We start from the raw sequence: 17,814 nt of genomic DNA on the forward strand, positions 1-17,814 counted from the left end.
CTTAACATATCCAAAACTGCAACGTTGATATTCCCCCAAAACACTGCTCTACCTGCAGGACTCCATGTTGCATAACTCCAACCAGTGCCATAAACAGAGCAGTCTATGTGAGTGGTGCCCTGCTTCTTCCCCAGTTGTATAGTGCACAGCCATTCACGTGGACTACAATATAACTGATACCCTCTGGAGTTGTCCATTATTCTTCCCCGTCTCAGTGGAAGGTAACTCCATCCTTTCAATTGCTCAAGTCAAAAATTCTGGAAGCATCTTTGATCTCTCCTTTTCTCTTACACTTCACATTCAATCTATCAGGAAATCCTGTTGGCTCTATCTTTAAAACATGTCCAGCACCTCTCTCCTTCTCCACCACTACCACTCTAGCCTAAACCACCATCATCTGTGACCTGGGTTACTGCAGACCTCATTGTTGTCTCTGCCTCTGCTCTTCCGTCACTACAGTTTACGCTCAATCCAAAGACCCTTTAAAACGTAAATCAAACCATGTCATTTCTCTGTTCAAAACCCTTTAGTGGTTCACCATTTTCCTCAGAATAAAATCCAAAGTCTTTACAATGACCTCTAAGGCTCCACAAGCCTCCCAGATCGCTACCTGGCTACATCCTTTACTTCCTTCAACTTCCTTCAAGTCTGCTTAAATGTTATCTTCTTAATGAAGCCTAGCTTGACCCATCCTATTTGAACTGTCACTCTCCAAACCCCCTTACTCTATGTTTTTCCTATTTCCACTCTTGTTACTTTCTTATTTATTTATTATGTTAATTGTTTATTGTCTGTCTTCCTTCTACTAGAATGTAAGCTCCACCGGAAGATTTACTCACTGATACCTCCCCATGCATCTAAAACAATGTCTTTCACGTATTAAGTTCAATGGTGAATGAATAACTACAGCGACTGTCAGTTAGAGATTAGTAAATATTAACACAGGAAGAAGTGTGACACATATGATACTAGGTAGAAAGTTTGTCTCTCCACTGCATATATTTATTTGTTAATATACCTGTATGTGGAATAGTGAAGTAGGGTGAAAACTGTACAGGATTTGAAGTCAAGACTTGGGGGATTCCTGGCCTCTCACCACTTGCTAGCTGTGTGACCCAGAATAAGGGTCCCTTTATTCACCTGTAAAATAGGGATTAAAAACACGCTATTTTTATACTGGAAATGCTGGTGGTGCAGTGGTTAAGAGCTACAGCAGCTTACCAAAAAGTCAGCAACTCGAATCCACCATGTGCTCCTTGGAAACCCTATAGGGTCACGGAATTGACTCGACAGCAACGGATTTGGTTTTTATGGTTTACATTGACCTCACAAGGCTGTTGAGAGGATGAAATGAATGTAAACTGTGATAAGCTATACAAACAGTTATAATTATTTAAGCTGAGCAAGATTTGACACTCACTAACATCGATTGCCATCATGATATTTACCGCCAAAGAGTTCTGTGCCCTCTGTACTGTCAGTCAGATTTTAACCTTTATTTTCTTCCAGTGCTGACAGTGAGAAATCTCTGAACTCCCTTACCCTGTTCAGGTTAAGTACCCTCTCTTTTCCTTTCCTTTTTAGGAAGATCCACAGCAGGTGCGGAGTTCCCTGCTCCCTGATCTCTGCTGACTCTGGCTGTTTCTTCGTTTCCCAAGGGAGGAAAAAGTAACGACATGTGTGTATGAGCTGTGGCATAGCTTTACCAGCACTTAAGTGGAGAAGGCGTTGTGTCTTTTGAAGGGACTGAGGTTAAAACACTTCACAGTGTGGAACACGGAGGCAAACAGGCAGCTCGAGAGACTTGGGTTCCCAGTGCCCTGCGGTTCTGGCAGCTGAGAGACTTGGGGCAAGTCCCTTAAAACTTGCCAAAAAATGGGTATCATCATAATTATTATCACAGTGCCCCTTTGACCTCGCAAGAGTTAGTGAAGAGTCAGAATGAGGCCCTAGAAACACTGGGTTTTTTTTAAAAAACATCTGGTGTATTAACAGTGGGGAAAAAAAAAAAAAAAGCATACAAAACAGCCCTCAGAAATTGCCATTTGTTTAATGCCTGCATTAAAGGAATTAACCCTTTTATCAGACAAAAAATATAATCTACAATTTCTAAAAATATATTAATTCATAGTACACTACGAGCAATGGATTTCTTAAGATACAGAAGTTTAAGTTCTACGATGAACTCTTTCAATAACGTCAGCTTATCTGTGACTCTGAATACTCCTATTTAAAGGTAATGTCAAAAGTTTAACAAGTTCGCCTGGTACCTCTGTGAAGAGGCTTGATCGTGTTTAAGGATCCCACTGCTAACTGGAAGCGTATATTGTTTCACTGATTGTAAATCCAAGCTTTTGACATACGAAAAAAAGAGCCCGAGGAATCCAGAGAGGATAACGAGCTGCGTGAGCAATGGTTTCAAGAATCTGAGTTTTCAGACTTCTGGTAAAAAAAAAAAAAAAAAAATGCGTAAAAAAGGCCAATTTAAGGAGGGGGGGGGAGGGGGGAACTTGCCTTGTCTTACCTTGAAGAAGAGCAGGAAAGGCTTTTTATGACGGATCCTCGTTAGTATAGTGGTTAGTATCCCCGCCTGTCACGCGGGAGACCGGGGTTCAATTCCCCGACGGGGAGGTTGCTATTTTCGACCGCTTTTTTACTATTTTCCCACGTAATTTCACTGCTAGAGTCTGTCGAATATAATATGCTAATATGTTTTGTGAGTGTACAACCATGTTTTTTCAAAAAGGTGATTTTTAAGCTTAATGCGCTGCGAAATGCAAGCTTCCTCTGACAAAAAGAAGCGAGACGTAGGAAGAAAACGTCCTGAGGGGGCTCAGCTCCAGCTTTCAAGGCCTGAGCATGCGCTGTATCGCATCGCCCGATTCCAACTGGAGGTCCAGAACTCGGCCCGCAGGACCGGTAGTGGGAGTGGAAAGAGATGGCGGAGTCTCCGCCTACAAAGAGACGGGGCGGGGCGGGTGAGAGCGGAACTCGCTTGCTAAAAAAGAAAAAGAGGAAGGGCCTATTTCCTTTCACCCTAGGGACTCGTCTGAACGGGAAACTGTGTTCCCCGGACTCCCCTGGTTTCGTCCCAACGTAGGTAAAAGGTTAGGTGTCAGGAAAATTAAGGCGTTAAAAGATCAATTTACAGCTCCAGTCCAGCCTGGGTGGAGGCAAAAGTAGACTAAAAGGCGGGGCGTGTCCGGAAGAGACGTCATGTTACCAGAGTCCTAAGACACTGCGCGAGGCACAACCCAGCAGGACCTCGTGGCGCAACGGTAGCGCGTCTGACTCCAGATCAGAAGGCTGCGTGTTCGAATCACGTCGGGGTCATGGGGTTTTTCCCCCCTTTTTTTTTTAAATCACCGAATCTATAAAATTACACGTGTTCCCGCTATTATTTGAAAATATCGTTAATATTAATATTAAAGCCTCTGCCTTCAAATGTCATCCTAGTAATCCTCAGTCTGAAAAGATAAGGCTCACTATGTATCAAAGAGTCTTAAATCTGACGTTTGTACTTTCCGGCCTTGTAAAGCGAGTTTCTTGTGTCTCAATGTGCATGAGGCATACAAGTGGAGTGCTACTGGCGTGCGTAAGTCGGCGCATCAGTCAACTGTGGTCCTTCACAAGAAATGTACAGTGTACAAGTTCTTTTTCCAAAAAGGTTTTAAAGGCTGTAAATTTTTTAATTTATTTAGCCCATAGGATGTGCTGAATCAGTAGCCGCTGAAAATGATGGAGTACAGTTCTCTCCTGACATACATGGCTTTACCATGTGTCGGAATCCACCCCATGGCGACTTGTTTTTTTGGTGTGCCAGGCACTGTCCTAAATGAATTGGTGTGTGGTGGGGAGACCTTACCAAGGTTGACTAATAAGCCCCTTTTACAGATAAGGCTGCGGCACCCATAGAAAAAGTGACTTGCCCAGGGCCACCCAAGATTCCAAATCAAGCGACTGGCTCCAGATCCCCCACTTGAATGTTTGCCAACAAAGGTGAAAACAAACTGTTTAAAGAACATACTAGAAGCCATTGTTGGATATTAAGTGATAAGTCAACGTGCCTTTTATAGAGTGATGACAAGTAACATACAACTTTTGATTAATCTTTTTAATAGCAGGGAGCAAATCTTACTCATTCACTTTTGTAAGTTCCAGGACTCATGTTACATATTGAATAATGCCTTAGAGGTATGCACGAGTCAAATATTTTCTTAACAAATTATGAATAGCAAGAGTATGAAAAATTAATATTTTTAAGTTTTTATGGAATATGTGCCATAAAATTATCTGAGTTTTTCTGCAGTGTTTTGAAAATAGAGATACTAATTTTGAATGATTCAACCTGATACAGCAGTATAGCTGGATGTTGTATTTTCACTTTGTGTACTTTGTTCTTCCCTCTCCCGCTTGGTTGGATTGCGTTTAGATCATCATTTAAACAGATAATTATTGACCACCGACTATGATGGGCCTGATGTAATGCTAAGTAAAAATTCTAATATAGAGCACCAGGAGACAGGTATGTTAAGCCACCGAATACATAATACATTGGGACAAGTTCCATGAAAGCATGAAGAGTAATGTGGGGGTGCCAAGGTAGAAATACAAACTCTGTCTTGGGGAATTCAAGCAAGGCTGACAGAAGAGGATCTTGAAAGCTAACTAAAAGTTTGTGATGTGACTTTAAGGCATTTTATTCATTGAATAGACGTATCTGAATATCTTCTATGAGTTAAGCACTGTAACTTAACATCCCAGGGCTCTGGGTTCTCCAACTATAGAAGTGATACAAATGTTCTAACTCACAAGAATATGATTGCGAACAAATGAGATAAACCACAGCAGTACTTGGTATAAGAGAAGATCAAGTAAGCACTATTTCAAATATATGCAATATATATAAAGGCGGGTGGGGGGGGGTGGGGGAGAAAGACATGGCTTCTTTGGAGAGCTACTAGTTCTCCAGTATGGCTGAAGAGGAAGAGAAGAAAGAGAAAGTGAAGAGCTAAGCAGGAGTCAGATCACAAGGGACCTGTGTGCCATTCCAATTTAGATTTTCTTCTGAGGGCTATACAGACATATCATTTAAGACTGTGGTAAACTCAGAACTGGCTTCACAAAGTTTAATAAACAGCCTAGAGCTGTTGTTTCTCGACCAGCATCTTGAGAACAAGTTAGAAATGCAAATTTTCAGGCCCCACCCCAGACCTGATTCAGAAACTGGGGATGGGGCCCAGCAATCTGAGTTCTAACAAATCTTCCAGGTGATTCCATTGAAATTAAGAACCACTGGCCTAAAGCAAATCAAGAATGAATGTCCTGCTTACTTTGAAGGATTGTTAAGAGGATCAAATAAGATAAAATACATCAAAATGTTTTCTAAACTATACAATACTATATAAATGTCATTATTAATACTGCTGTTGTTGTTATTAGGTGAAGTCAAGTCAGTTCTGGCTCATAGTGAATCCATGCACAACAGAATGAAACACTGCCTGTCCTGTACCCTCCTCACAATCGTTGCTCTTTGTGACCATTGTTGCAGCCACTGGGTCAGTCCATCTCCTTGAGGGTCTTCCTCCTTTTTGCTGATCTTCTACTTTATCAAGCAAGATGTCCTTCTCCAGGGACTGGTCCCTCCTGATAACATGTCCAACGTATGGAGACAGCATCTAGCCATCCTTGCTTCTGAAGAGCATTCTGGCTGTACTTCTTCCAAGATAGATTTGTTCATTCCTCTGGCAGTTCATGGTATATTCAATATTCTTGGTAAACACCATAATTCAAAGGTGTCAATTCTTTTTCAGTCTTCCTTATTTATTGCCAGCTTTTGCATGCATATGAGGCCATTGAAAATACCATGGCTTGGGTCAGGCACACCTTAGTCTTCAAGGTGACATCTTTGCTTTTGAACACTTTAAAGAGGTCTTTTGCAACAGATTTGCCCAATACAATGCATCATTTAATTTCTGACTGCTTCTGTGGGTGTTGATTGTGGATCCAAGTAAAATGAAATCCTTGGCAACTTCAATGTTTTCTCCATATTATCATGATGTTGCTTGTTGGTCCACTTGTGAGGATTTTTGTTTTATTCATGTTGAACTGCAATCCATACTGATTTCATCGGTAAGTGCTTCAAGTCCTTTTCGCTTTCAGAAAGTAACGTGTCATCTGCATATCGCAGGTTGTTACTGAGTCTACCTCCAATCCAGATGCCACATTCTTCTACATGCAGTATGGCTTCTCGGATTATTTGCCCAGCATACAGACTGAATAAATACAGGGAAAGGATACAACCCTGACGCACACCTTTCCTGATTTGAAACCACTCAGTATTCCCTTGTTCCATTAGAACAACTGCATCTTGGTCGATGTATAAGTTTCACATGAGCATAATTAAGTGTTCTAGAATTCCCATTCTTCCTAATATTATCCATAATTTGTTTTGATCCATACAGTCAAATGCTTTTCCATAGCCAACAAAACAGGTAAACATCTTTCTGGTAATCTCTGCTTTCAGCCAGGATCCATCTGACATCAGCAATGATATCCCTTGTTCCAAGTCCTCTTCTGAATCTGGCTTGACTTTCTGTGAGTTCTCTGTCAATGTACAGCTCAACCGTTTCTGAATTATCTTTGGCAAAATTTTACTTGCTCGTGATATTAATGATATTGTTCAATAATTTCTGTATTCAGTTGGATCACCTTTCTTTGGGATGGGCACAGCTATGGATCTCTTCCAGTCGGTTGGCCAGGTAGCTGTCTTCCACATTTCTTGGCATAGGCTAGTAAGCACTTCCAGATTTGTATCATTTGTTGAAACATCTCAATTAATATTCCATCAATTCCTGAAGCCTTGTTTTTCGTCAATGCCTTCAGTGCAGCTTGGACTTCTTCCTACAGTACTATCAGTTCTTGATCATATGCTACCTCCTAAAATGGTTGAGTGTCAACCAATTTTTTTTGGTACAATGTCTGTGGTACAGTGATTCCTTCCATCTTCTTTTGATGCTTCGTCGTTTAATATTTTCCCCGTAGAATCCTTCAGTATTGCATTTCAAGGCTTCAATTTTTTCTTCGATTCTTTCAGCTTGAGAAATGCCGAGTGTGTTCTTCCCTTTTGGTTGTCTAACTCCAGGTCTTTGCACATTTCATTATAATTCTTTACTTTGTCTTCTTGAGCAGCGCTTTGAAATCAGCCCTTTTACTTCATCATTTGTTCCATTTGCTTTAGTTATTCTATTTTCAAGAGCAAGTTTCAGAGTCTCTTCTGATATCCACTTTGGTGTTTTCTTTCCTATCTTTTTAATGACCTTTCGCTTTCTTCGTGTACGATATCCTTGATGTCATCCCACAACTCATCTAGTCTTCAGTCATTAGTATTCAATGTATCAAATCTACTCTTGAGATGGTCTCTAAATTCAGGTGAGATAGTCTCAAGTTTGTACTTGGCTCTGTTACAGCTCTAAAACTGTGTCACCTTCACAGGTCCCAGGTTCTATCCACAGACTGGGCATCTGTAGTTTGTTAGAATGGCTCATTTGCTGACCTGTTATAATTCTGAAACAACCTAAAACCCAACATTTCATTTTAACTTGCAGTTATTATACAGAGATGATGGGTACCTGGAAAGAGGCTTGGTAACAGACAGATCCATGTTTGAATTCCCAACTCTTGACACTTAATAGCTCTGTGATTTTGGTCTGTTTCACTAAAAATCTTCCAGCCTGTCATTTATCCTTCCAAGTAGATTTATCTAGTAGTACAGATTTCACCTAGCTATCTCTTCTGAGATTATTTTAAGTCAGTTACCAAAAACTGATGTACTCTGGATGAACTGACAAAATGGAGTTCTAGATATGCAATGTTGAAAGAAAGATCCTGGATTCTGATGAGACATCTGATCCCCATTTCTCACACTAATTAAAAAAGAAAAATATTTATGGTTCTAAAATCATTAATGTGTTCATTGTAGAAGTATTGGCAAGTACAGAAAAACATAAGAAAATAAAAATCACCCATGGCCCCACCACCAGAAGAAACTACTAACAGTTTATAGTCATATAGTCTTTTTTTCTGTGTGTGTGCATGTATATATATATATACACACACATATTCAAATACATTTCTTTGTATACTTTATAGAATGGAGATCTTACTGTAATATAGTTCTCAATTTTTTCTACTTTTTAAATTTAATGCTATATTGTGAACATTCTCCCATACTCTTAAAAAATGTTAAATGAAATCATAATGGAGTCGTGTGGTTGACAAAATGGCATTAGCAGCCAAGTGAACAAGGTCCCTAAGACTTGTCTTTACGGAAACTTAAATCAGGCCACCCTCACTGACCAATGAGATTCGGATAGTGCTTGACCTTTGTTGACCAATGAAATCCTGACAGTGGTTCAATAGTAAATTGTATAAGCCATTCAGAAATAAGTTTCTTTGTTTCCTCCTTTTGCCAATAAAAAGCCAGTCACTCCTGATACTCAGGGAAGTGCTGGTCCACATGTGGTTTGGTGCTACCCAATTTGAGAATCATCTGCCTGAATAAACCTCATTTAATAGATTAATTTTATTATTGACTTGTTTCTTTTGACAATGTCAAAAACATGATTTGTATGACCATATATGTTACTTAGCCAATTTTTTATTGTTAGGGGTTTAGATTTTTACTTTATCACCATTATATATGATGAAGTAATAAGTATCTTTATAAATTCCATATTTGGTTATTTCTTCAGAATGAATTCCTAGAAATGGATGAAAGGAAATAAACATTTCTTAAGGGTTTTGACTTATCCATCTTTGGCATCACTTTGTTTTGATATGCCCAAATGGGTTGCTTGAGTGAGGTACCTTATTTTCGCCTTTGGAGCTCTGACGTCCTGTAACCAGATGGCTAGAGCTGTTATCAGGTATATGAGCTTATGAGTCCATTCACTTTTCTTGTGTGGATTCAGCTCAGGTGTCCTGGTAGCTGGTCATCAAGTGTGTGGTACAGGCGCTGTCCTACAGTCTTAGAGGGATGGGGCGTTTGGTGTAGGTACCACTATCTGGTTGTAGCAGGGGGTCACGCTCTGAACAAGGCAGGGGGCTGAGAACCATCCCCCAAGTGTTTCTGAGGAAAGCGCATCCGTCTTCCCTAGAGTGTGCAGGTGGGTGGGTCCTGCAGATGGACCATGGGCACCCAATGCTTTTGGTTGTAAGGACTGAGAAGTATCAGCTATCCCTGGACCCCTGTAAGGGGTTTGGGTGACCTGAGAGGAGCCACCAGTCCTCGGGCCCTTGATGTGGGTAGGGGAGGACCCTGTTTAATAGGCAAAGCTGCGTCAAATATCAAAAACCCACCTCTCCACCGCACAGCTTAAACAGTCACAGTCTATCAGCAAGGGCCTATTCTCCTGGAACAGGCCCACACAGGTCCATCCAGAGGGGAAAGGTATTCAAAGTCCACAGACCGTTTATGCCTGGACAAGAGCCGTTTCTGTCCTGAGCTCCCCAGGTTGGTGGAGCTGGCCAATTATCTTTTCCCCCTGTTGTGAATTTATTCCTTCTCCAAGTTCAGGAGCATGGCTCAGGGTGCTCAAATGAGCCTATCTCAGGCCCAGGGAAATCAACAGCCACTGAAGCCAGCTTGGGGGTGGGGGGCATGGTAAAATATATGCAAGTACTTAGCTTTCCCCGAGATCACCATTCTTCTCAGGTTCCGGAGGTGTGAGTAGACTGCGTGGCTGGCTGATTCTCCCTGAGGAAACTGCGGCCAAATCAAAGTACCAGCCTGCATGCCGCCACTCCAGGAATGGTGCCTGAGGGCTCCCCGCGATTCAGGCCCGGTAACTCCTCTCTGCTTCTGAATGGTCTCACTCTCCGCCTGCCACTTAGTCTGTTTTCTAACTTTGCCTTTGATGTTCAGGACTCCTGCCTGTTACCCGTTGCCGTCAATTCCAACTCATAGCGACCCTATAGGACAGAGTAGAACTGCCCATAGAGTTTCCAAGGAGCACCTGGTGGATTTGAACTGCTAACCTTTGGGTTAGCAGCTGTAGCACTTAACCACTATGCCACCTGGGTTTCCTCAGGGCTCCTAGCTTGTCATAAATATAATTGTTTCGCTTGATTTTTTGGGTCTTTGTTGTAAAAGCGATTGCTAGAAGCATCTGGCTATTCCACCATCTTGGCCCTGCCTCCTTTGGCATCACTTTGAATGTAACTTATTCTGTTCTGTTTAAAGTGACATCCTTAAATTCACATTCAACGTCTGTGTAAAACAGGATATTATATGTTAATATAATTTAAAAAGGCTGTATATTAATAAATTAAGAACTGTAGTACCCAAAGTGGGAAATTGAGGCAGTTATCCATGTGATTCAGAAAAAAAGTGTTATAAGAGTTTCCTGGCAAAGTAAGTGCATCAATTCTCTCTCTCTTTATTTTAAGCCATGACTTCCATAAAAATTATCTTTTCACTCTTTCCCAAAGTTTTAATCATCAATGATTCGGTATTTTAAGATTTTTTTTTTAATTTAATACCTGTTTCTACATACAAGATAACATAAAATTTTTATATTGTATGAATGTAACACAAAATAAAGCACCGAGTTTTTATTTTTGTTTTTTTAATTCAGAATATTTCACAAGGAAATGAAGAGAGAGTATTTAAAAGAGTTTTGGTATTCTTTAGGCTGATGGGAATGTTCCATAGAGAGAGAAACACTAGTGATGCAAGAAAGAAGATGACTGAAAGAACCAAGTCCTTAAGAAGGAGAGAAGAAATAGGATCCAGAGTACATATAGTGGAATCCATTTCTGATAGGACACATCTTCCACTGAAACAAGGATACAAGAGAAAATGATGGCAAATTTGGCAGTCTATAGAGCAAACAGGTCCCTAAAGATGGCTTCTATTTTCTCAAGTATGCAGCAAGGTCACCAGCTGAAAATGGAAAGAGGTGTGGGAATGTGGTGTGAGAGATTTGAGGAGAGATACAAAGGTATGAATGGTCAGTCCAGAGAACGAAGCAGCATTGCCAGCCAGTATTGAGAGCTCCTGTGAGGTTGGAGGTCATGAATTAAACCCAGTCAACCTTGTGGTATGATTTTCTCCAGCAATGTCTGCTGCTTGGGTGTAAGCAGAGAGAAAGCAACTATTTCATTTCAAACAGAGTTAAGGTTCTTCCAAGCAAGGAAGACAGAGACATTGGGGTAAGTGAACTGAAGATGTTTGCAAAAGAGTGATTACAATGATTGACCTGGGAATCTAAGTTGGGTTAGATGTAAAATTATATGAAGGTAGGAGTGGGATAATAGATTCTGAAAAAGCACTGGTGTTAATGGAGTGGAGGTGTCGATTAGGCCAATGAGAGTACAATAAATGACCTGGTGTGGGAGCGGGAGGTCGTAGGTCAAGCAGTTACTGGGGTGGGGGAGGAAGGTAGCAGGTAAATTAGTTACTGATGACAAGGTTCATGGTCTTACCACTGGAATGGATAGATGAGATGGAGTAGACGAGCAACTCATTGCAGATGAGGAGGTCAAAGACGTTGCGTGTTGGGTAGGTCATCTCCAAGATGTTCAAATCACTTACACTGGAGACAAGAGTAGGGGTGGTGAGGAAAACCTAGATCAAGGAGCAGCAGCCCATAGTTTCTGAGGGAGAGTAGTGAAGAGGTTGGTAAATTATAGATATAAAGAGGTAGAGGATGATTTAGTCAGACAATATGAACTTCAAATGTTTTGAAAGAGGAAAGAAGAGAAATAGTTTGGAAAAATTAATCAGGAACAAAGAGACCACCCATACTCTATAGCCCAACATCTTGGCCTTATGGTACAGAGTATAGGAAAAAAACAGCCCCTACTTCAGAGCACTCTCACAGACCCCAAACCAAACCCATTGCCATTGAGTGGAATTCCGACTCATAGCAACCCTACAGGATAGAGTAGAATTGACCCACAGGGTTTCCAAAGCTATAAATCTTTACTGAAGCCAACTGCCAAATCTTTCTCCCACAGAGTGACTGGTGAGTTCGAACCACCAAACTTTTGGTTAGCAGGCAAGTGCTTAATCACCGCACCACCAAGCCTCCTTTCAGAGCACTACCTACCCACTGCCATCAAGCTGATTCCATAGGGTTTCCAAGGCTGTAAATCTCTACAGAAGCAGACTGCCACATCGTTCCCCTATGGAGCCTCTGGTGGTTCTGAACTGCCAAACTTTCAGTCAACAGTCAATTGCTTTAACAACTGCGCTACCTGGGCTCCTTTCAGAGTACTACAGTGGAGTTAAAAGCAAAATTACCTTCATCACCAAAACTAGTAGTGCTAGAGATACACCTGAATGAATCTAGAATGATTCCAAGTCTGAATTTGGTAACTCATACCTTGATCTTGTGGAAGTTCTAGAAAGGAAGCCTCACTGAAAACATACGACATCAACCATGTCCCCTGTGAAAAGTGAAATCTTTGCACCACCTCCTGTTGATAGTGTCCACAGATAAGAGAGATAATTAATAAAAAAGAATAAAACGATGTTTTTGCTCAAGGAACATTCATTTCAGGCATCTAGAATGCAGTTCTTTGTGAATCATATTATTTTGACTGTTGGCCTTTAGGGCATAGCACTGTGTCTATTTAAGACAACCTTCATACTCAACAGATTTTTTTTTTTTTAGCTCACGGAATTCATAGGATGAGTTATTGTCCCTGAAGATAAACTGGAAAAATTCTGGTAAAAAAGGCCCTATGAAAAAAGCAAAGTTCCAGTGAGGTATCCTCTTCTCTGAAGTGCTGGTGGCGCAGTAGTTGAGAGCTACGGCTGCTAACCAAAAGATCCGAAGTTCGAATCCACCAGCCACTTCCTGGAAACCTTTACGTACGAGGCAGTTCTACTCTTCTGTAGAGTCGCTATGAGTCAGAATCCTGAGCCGGAATCCACTCGATGGCAACAGGTTTTTTTTTGTTTTTTTTTTTGGTTTGGATCCTCTCCTCAGGTGGCTCTCCCAGGCAGCTAGCTCTGTGACTTCAGCATTGCACTCTTTAATTAAAAAAAAAAAAAAAAAAAACCATTGCTGTCAAGTCAGTTCCAACTCACAGCAAGAGCAGAACTGCTCCATAGGGTTTCTGAGAAGCAGCTGGTAGATTTGAACTGCTAGCCTTATTTGGTTGGCAGCCATACTCTTAACCACTGTACCACCAGGGATCTATAGGGTTGCTAGAAGTCAGAATCTATTGGAAGGCAACAGGTTTGGTTTTTTCATTGTACTGTAACCAAGCCAGACCCATTATCATCAAGTCAGTTCCAACTCATAGCAACCCTATAGGACAGAGTAGAACTGCCTCATAGAGTTTCCAAGGAACGCCTGGTGGATTCGAACTGCCGACCTTTTGGTTAGCAGCCATAGCACTTAACCACTATGTCACCAGGGTTTCCAGTCACATCAAAAGGAGGAAGCCAAAACAATTTTTTAGGTACATTATCTTTAAACATCAATGAAGTCTTCTCTAAGGACCCACTTCAGGGACTGCACTGCCATGTATCTGACAGCCGTCAGAACCTGGAGCCCATTCTATGTACTCCACTCTAGTCAGTTATCAAATCTGATAACTAACCCTTTTCAGTCAGAGCTGCAAAAAACTACCTCTTAAAAACTGTCTGTACAATCAGGCCAGAGCCAAATTCTCTTTATAACTAGCAAGGTAAGAATTTAACAGGATGATTTGTTAATTTAAACAGGCTAGAATAGACACACGAACTTCTTGGCCTTGCAGAGATAATGGCCAGGCCTTTATTGCTTTATCCATTATACTTTGAGACTATACTGGAAGAAATAACTGAGCAATGGCAGATTACTAGGGCACACTGCAGATTGGGACCCTCCCATTTGTATTTCATTTGCGGGGGTTACCAGTCACTGCAATATCATGGCCCTTTGCCTCTCACCTCAATTCCTCCTCTGAAGATAAATACAGTACTTGCCTATTTGCCTAAGGAAATTGTGGAGGGGAAAAAAAAAAAGGTACCTTTTACAAACGCATCCTAAAAACCTATATATCACTTGCTAATGAAAATATAAATATTAATTTACTTTATCCAGCTTAATATTATTACTTAAATGTATACAAACAGTGAGGTTTTTAGAAAACAAAGCTGCCTCTAGGAAAATAATCCTATTTGCAGTAAATAATGTTTCCTCAATTTGAACAAAATAAAATGACCTAATTTACACAAAACTTTTAGTGAAAAGGTTTATTCCAATTTAAACATGTAGAAATCATTTAGGTAAACTTTTTTTTTCTTTTTTAAGCAGCTTATAAAGCATAGTTTGGTGGTCAGAATTGGGGGAAATTATAAAGATACCCTAACACTGAGGTCAGCTTCTTTCTTTTCTTGGAAGAAAGCATTTTAAAATTCTACATATATACACATATATGTATGTATTCCTAAGAAACACTAATGTTTGTCATAGATGGTATTTGTTTTCTGGAAGGTATTTTAACTGTAATTTCTGAGATTCTACCAGGTTTTAATTTGGATCAGTAATACGGATCTGATTAGGGTTGCCAGCCTATTATGGGTTATTAGGCTTCCCCTAAGATTAAAATCGACTGTGCACCTTGTGAACTGTCTTAAATTGCCTGTTCGGGGGTTCCTAAATGTTTCTTTTCATTTCATTGCATTATTAAACACTAGGCTTGATTAAGTCACGGTAAAATACTTGTGAAGAAAGCAATCTAACCCAGAGACTGCTCTTCACTAAAATGCATGCACGGATTTGCCTTGATCTCTCAACTAATTGTTCAAATGAAATAATTTAGAAACGCCTCAACCTTTAGGCTAAGAACGGTATGGAAAATTTGGCAATAAAATACAGTCACAAAGTCAGGGACACTTTAAAGAGCCCAGTAGTAGAGGTTTGGACTTCCCTGAATTTCAGGAACAAAAGAAGCGTTTGCAAGCAAAAAGAGGGGGGTTTAACTCCATACTCTCCCTCCCATTCCCCCAAATAAATCAAGTTATATGAGCGCCTACGAACACTCCTTGTTCCTTTTCTTTCCTTTCAGGGCTAGCGTTTGGGGCAGGGAAGTCTGAGGTTGTTCTTCGGGGGATCAGTGTCCTGGGGTTGAGAAAGGCCCAGGCAAGGGTCCTCACTGCTAGCATGAAATCCGGCCCGTTTTTAGGTGATCGACCCCAGAGACGAAAGCTTCTTCCCAAGTAGGGGGAGGAAGAGGAAACCGTGCACAAAAGCACTACGACTAGTTCCTTATCAGAATCTACAGGGAAGGGTGGAGAAAAGAGAAACAGAACTGGGCTGGGCGCCTTAGCCAAAGCCTGGGCTCCCGCCCGAGCGGCTTTTAAACTGCGTTTCTACAACCTTTCGCACCGCGCGGCGGCTAATGGAACCCGCGCGAGCCGTCCCGCCAATCACCGCCGCGCTTCCTCCCGCCGCCGGCCAATGGCGGCTCGTGTTCTTGGGGCGTGGGCGAAGCAGGGTGATCTCCTCTCGCTTGTAGTGTGTGGGTTGGGGTTTGTGTAGGGCTCTATTTTGGCCGCACTTGGACGGTAGTACTGTTCTGGGGGCTTTGTGTCGGGTTTCTGTCTTGCTTCGGGCCTGTCAATTTTTGTTTGTTCCACCGTGCTCCTACCTGGCCAGATCCGGGAGGCTCAGAGGAGGCAGCGCGGCCGCCGAAGAGGAGAGAGCGCGCCGGCGTGAGCGGCGAGTGTGAAGGCTGCAGGGAAGGGGATTCGCCGCGGAGATGCCAGAGTTCCTGGAAGACCCCTCGGTGCTGACGAAAGAGAAGTTGAAGAGTGAGTTGATCGCCAACAATGTGACGCTCCCGGCCGGGGAGCAGCGCAAAGACGTGTACGTGCAGCTCTACCTGCAGCACCTCACCGCGCGAAACCGGCCGCCGCTCGCCGCCAGCGCCAACAACAAGGGGCCCCCGGACTTCTCCAGCGACGAGGAGCGCGAACCTACCCCGGTTTTCGGCTCTGGAGCCGCCGCCGCGGGCCGAAGCCGCGGCGCCGTAGGCAGGGTAAGGACGCCTGACCCGGCCGCGCGACCCTCTTGCCCGGCCGGGTCCACAAAGGAGGGCGGTTGGCGGTTGCCGCCGCGCGCTCAGCCCCCCGCCCCAGCCCCCGCCCGCTGCCCCTCCCTCCTCGGCTCCCCCTCGGGCCTCCTTGGCGGCGAGGGTGCCCCGCGCCTCGTCGTGCAGCGCGGTGTCTCCGTCTGCTGGCGCTCGTCTCGAGCTCCTGCGCGAAGGGCTTGCAGGCTTTGCAAGGCTTTGGAGCCGCAGGGCTTGCGTGTTTTAACGTCGTGTGTCTCGGAGATTTGAAGTTTATGTGTTTGTTGTTAATTTGCACGTGGGTGATTGGCCCGCGCGTGTGATTCGGTGTGTCTTGACAGCCGGCCGCCAGTAGTAGGTATTTAGACAGACTTCCGTGCCCTTTTCAAAAGCTTAGGAAGGGTCAGCCCTAAAATGCGATAGGTTGCGATCGAGCGTTTTCCCGCTTTATTAACTGAAATGACTGGCGACAGTCGCAGAGCGCTCCCTGGAGGGCAATTTGTTACATAGTAATTTCTAATCAAAATTTGAAATAAGGAAATTCCCGCCTTTTTATGTTTTTGCATATGGAGGGCTTTTTGAACCGTTTATGTTTTCTTGTTTGTCTTAATCTCAGCAAGAGATCATCTTTGGGGAGGCAGTTCTAAAGTGAGCATTTTAAAATGCATTTTAAAGCGTTTATCATAAACTCAAATATTTGGAAATTATAGTTACCGAAGGTTTTATATTTTTTCTCTTTGATAAATTTTGTGTGAGTAAAGGAAAGACTTCAGAATCAGGAAAGATGTTATTTTCATGACATTCTTGTACTGCAAATTTGGAATCTCTGATCCCACATTAATCTCATATTAGCTCCAGCAAGTGCATATTTTGTTTGAGAATCGTAGTTTGGTTTTGTTCTGTGTGTTTCTATGTATTATTTTGCTGGTTTGGATCTGCTAGATTAACAGTCTTTACATCATAATAGAATGTAGTTAAGACTTCCAGGGCTTCAAAAAATATGGAATGGAGAGTTCAGAGTTGTTGCTTTTGGTCTCTGGTATAACTCAGGATTGCTTCTTTCAAAATTGTAACCCTCTGTGTTGTTCAGTTTTTTGTTTTTTGTTTTTAATCTATTAAATGTGTTTTCCTAGATTATCCAGCTGGAAATGAAAGGTGTAGTACACACATGGAAATTTCTTTGAAAATCTTAGCCTGGTCTTCAGAGAAATTGAAAACCTTGTAAATATCTTAAGTCGCTGCCTGGCACATGATTGTGCCAAATCACCATTTGATCAGGAAATAAAAGACCAACCCCATCTTACTTTTTCTGGTCTCTTGTTTTTGTGAATTTTAAGAAAGCCATTTTATCCTTCCATAATAAACAAATTTATTTTTGAATAAAGCATATGCCTTATTCATTTTTCCCTTCTCCTCTGGGGAAAAAAAAAAGAATAATAGTAAAATTATTTTAGTAATTTAAATCTGTACACTTAAAAAAAAAAAGTCTAACCCTGTATTGATCTGTGTAAATTTATTCTTCTTGAATCATGGTAGTTTCTTGGTTATATGTCTATACTAGGATTATTTAGTATTATTATTTTTATGATGATTATTTGGCTTTGTTGTTTTTCCTTCAGCAACTTTGTGAAAGAGAATATGCCCCATCTACCCTGTTCTTTGGGAGGCAAGAATCTCTGAATATAAAGACTTTAAATCTCAGTTGAGTAATCCAACTTTTGAGTGTCTACCATGTGGTGTTAA

General features: G+C 41.8%; 1 protein-coding gene and 2 non-coding genes across 6 annotated transcripts in view; all 3 read left to right on the forward strand.

The window, feature by feature from the left end:
* The first annotated feature begins 2,559 nt into the window (after positions 1-2,559).
* Positions 2,560-2,631, forward strand: TRNAD-GUC (transfer RNA aspartic acid (anticodon GUC)). Its single transcript has one exon. It is a non-coding gene; the product is annotated as a tRNA-Asp (tRNA).
* A 630-nt stretch (positions 2,632-3,261) lies between these two features.
* TRNAW-CCA (transfer RNA tryptophan (anticodon CCA)) lies at positions 3,262-3,333 on the forward strand. The gene has a single exon. It is a non-coding gene; the product is annotated as a tRNA-Trp (tRNA).
* Positions 3,334-15,505: 12,172 nt separating this feature from the next.
* The window catches only part of TMPO (thymopoietin), a 29,702-nt gene continuing 27,393 nt past the window's right edge, over positions 15,506-17,814 (forward strand). For 3 of the 4 annotated variants that reach the window (XM_049884131.1, XM_049884132.1, XM_049884130.1), the window contains exon 1: positions 15,661-16,041. In XM_049884131.1, coding sequence (XP_049740088.1) covers positions 15,763-16,041 — 279 coding nt within the window. In that variant the 5' untranslated portion in view covers positions 15,661-15,762. Of the gene's footprint in view, positions 16,042-17,814 lie in introns of all 4 variants that reach the window. The other variant, XM_049884133.1, reaches the window with a different exon arrangement.

Source organism: Elephas maximus, chromosome 4 (assembly GCF_024166365.1).
Source record: "Elephas maximus indicus isolate mEleMax1 chromosome 4, mEleMax1 primary haplotype, whole genome shotgun sequence".
Classification (NCBI taxonomy): Eukaryota; Metazoa; Chordata; class Mammalia; order Proboscidea; family Elephantidae; genus Elephas; species Elephas maximus.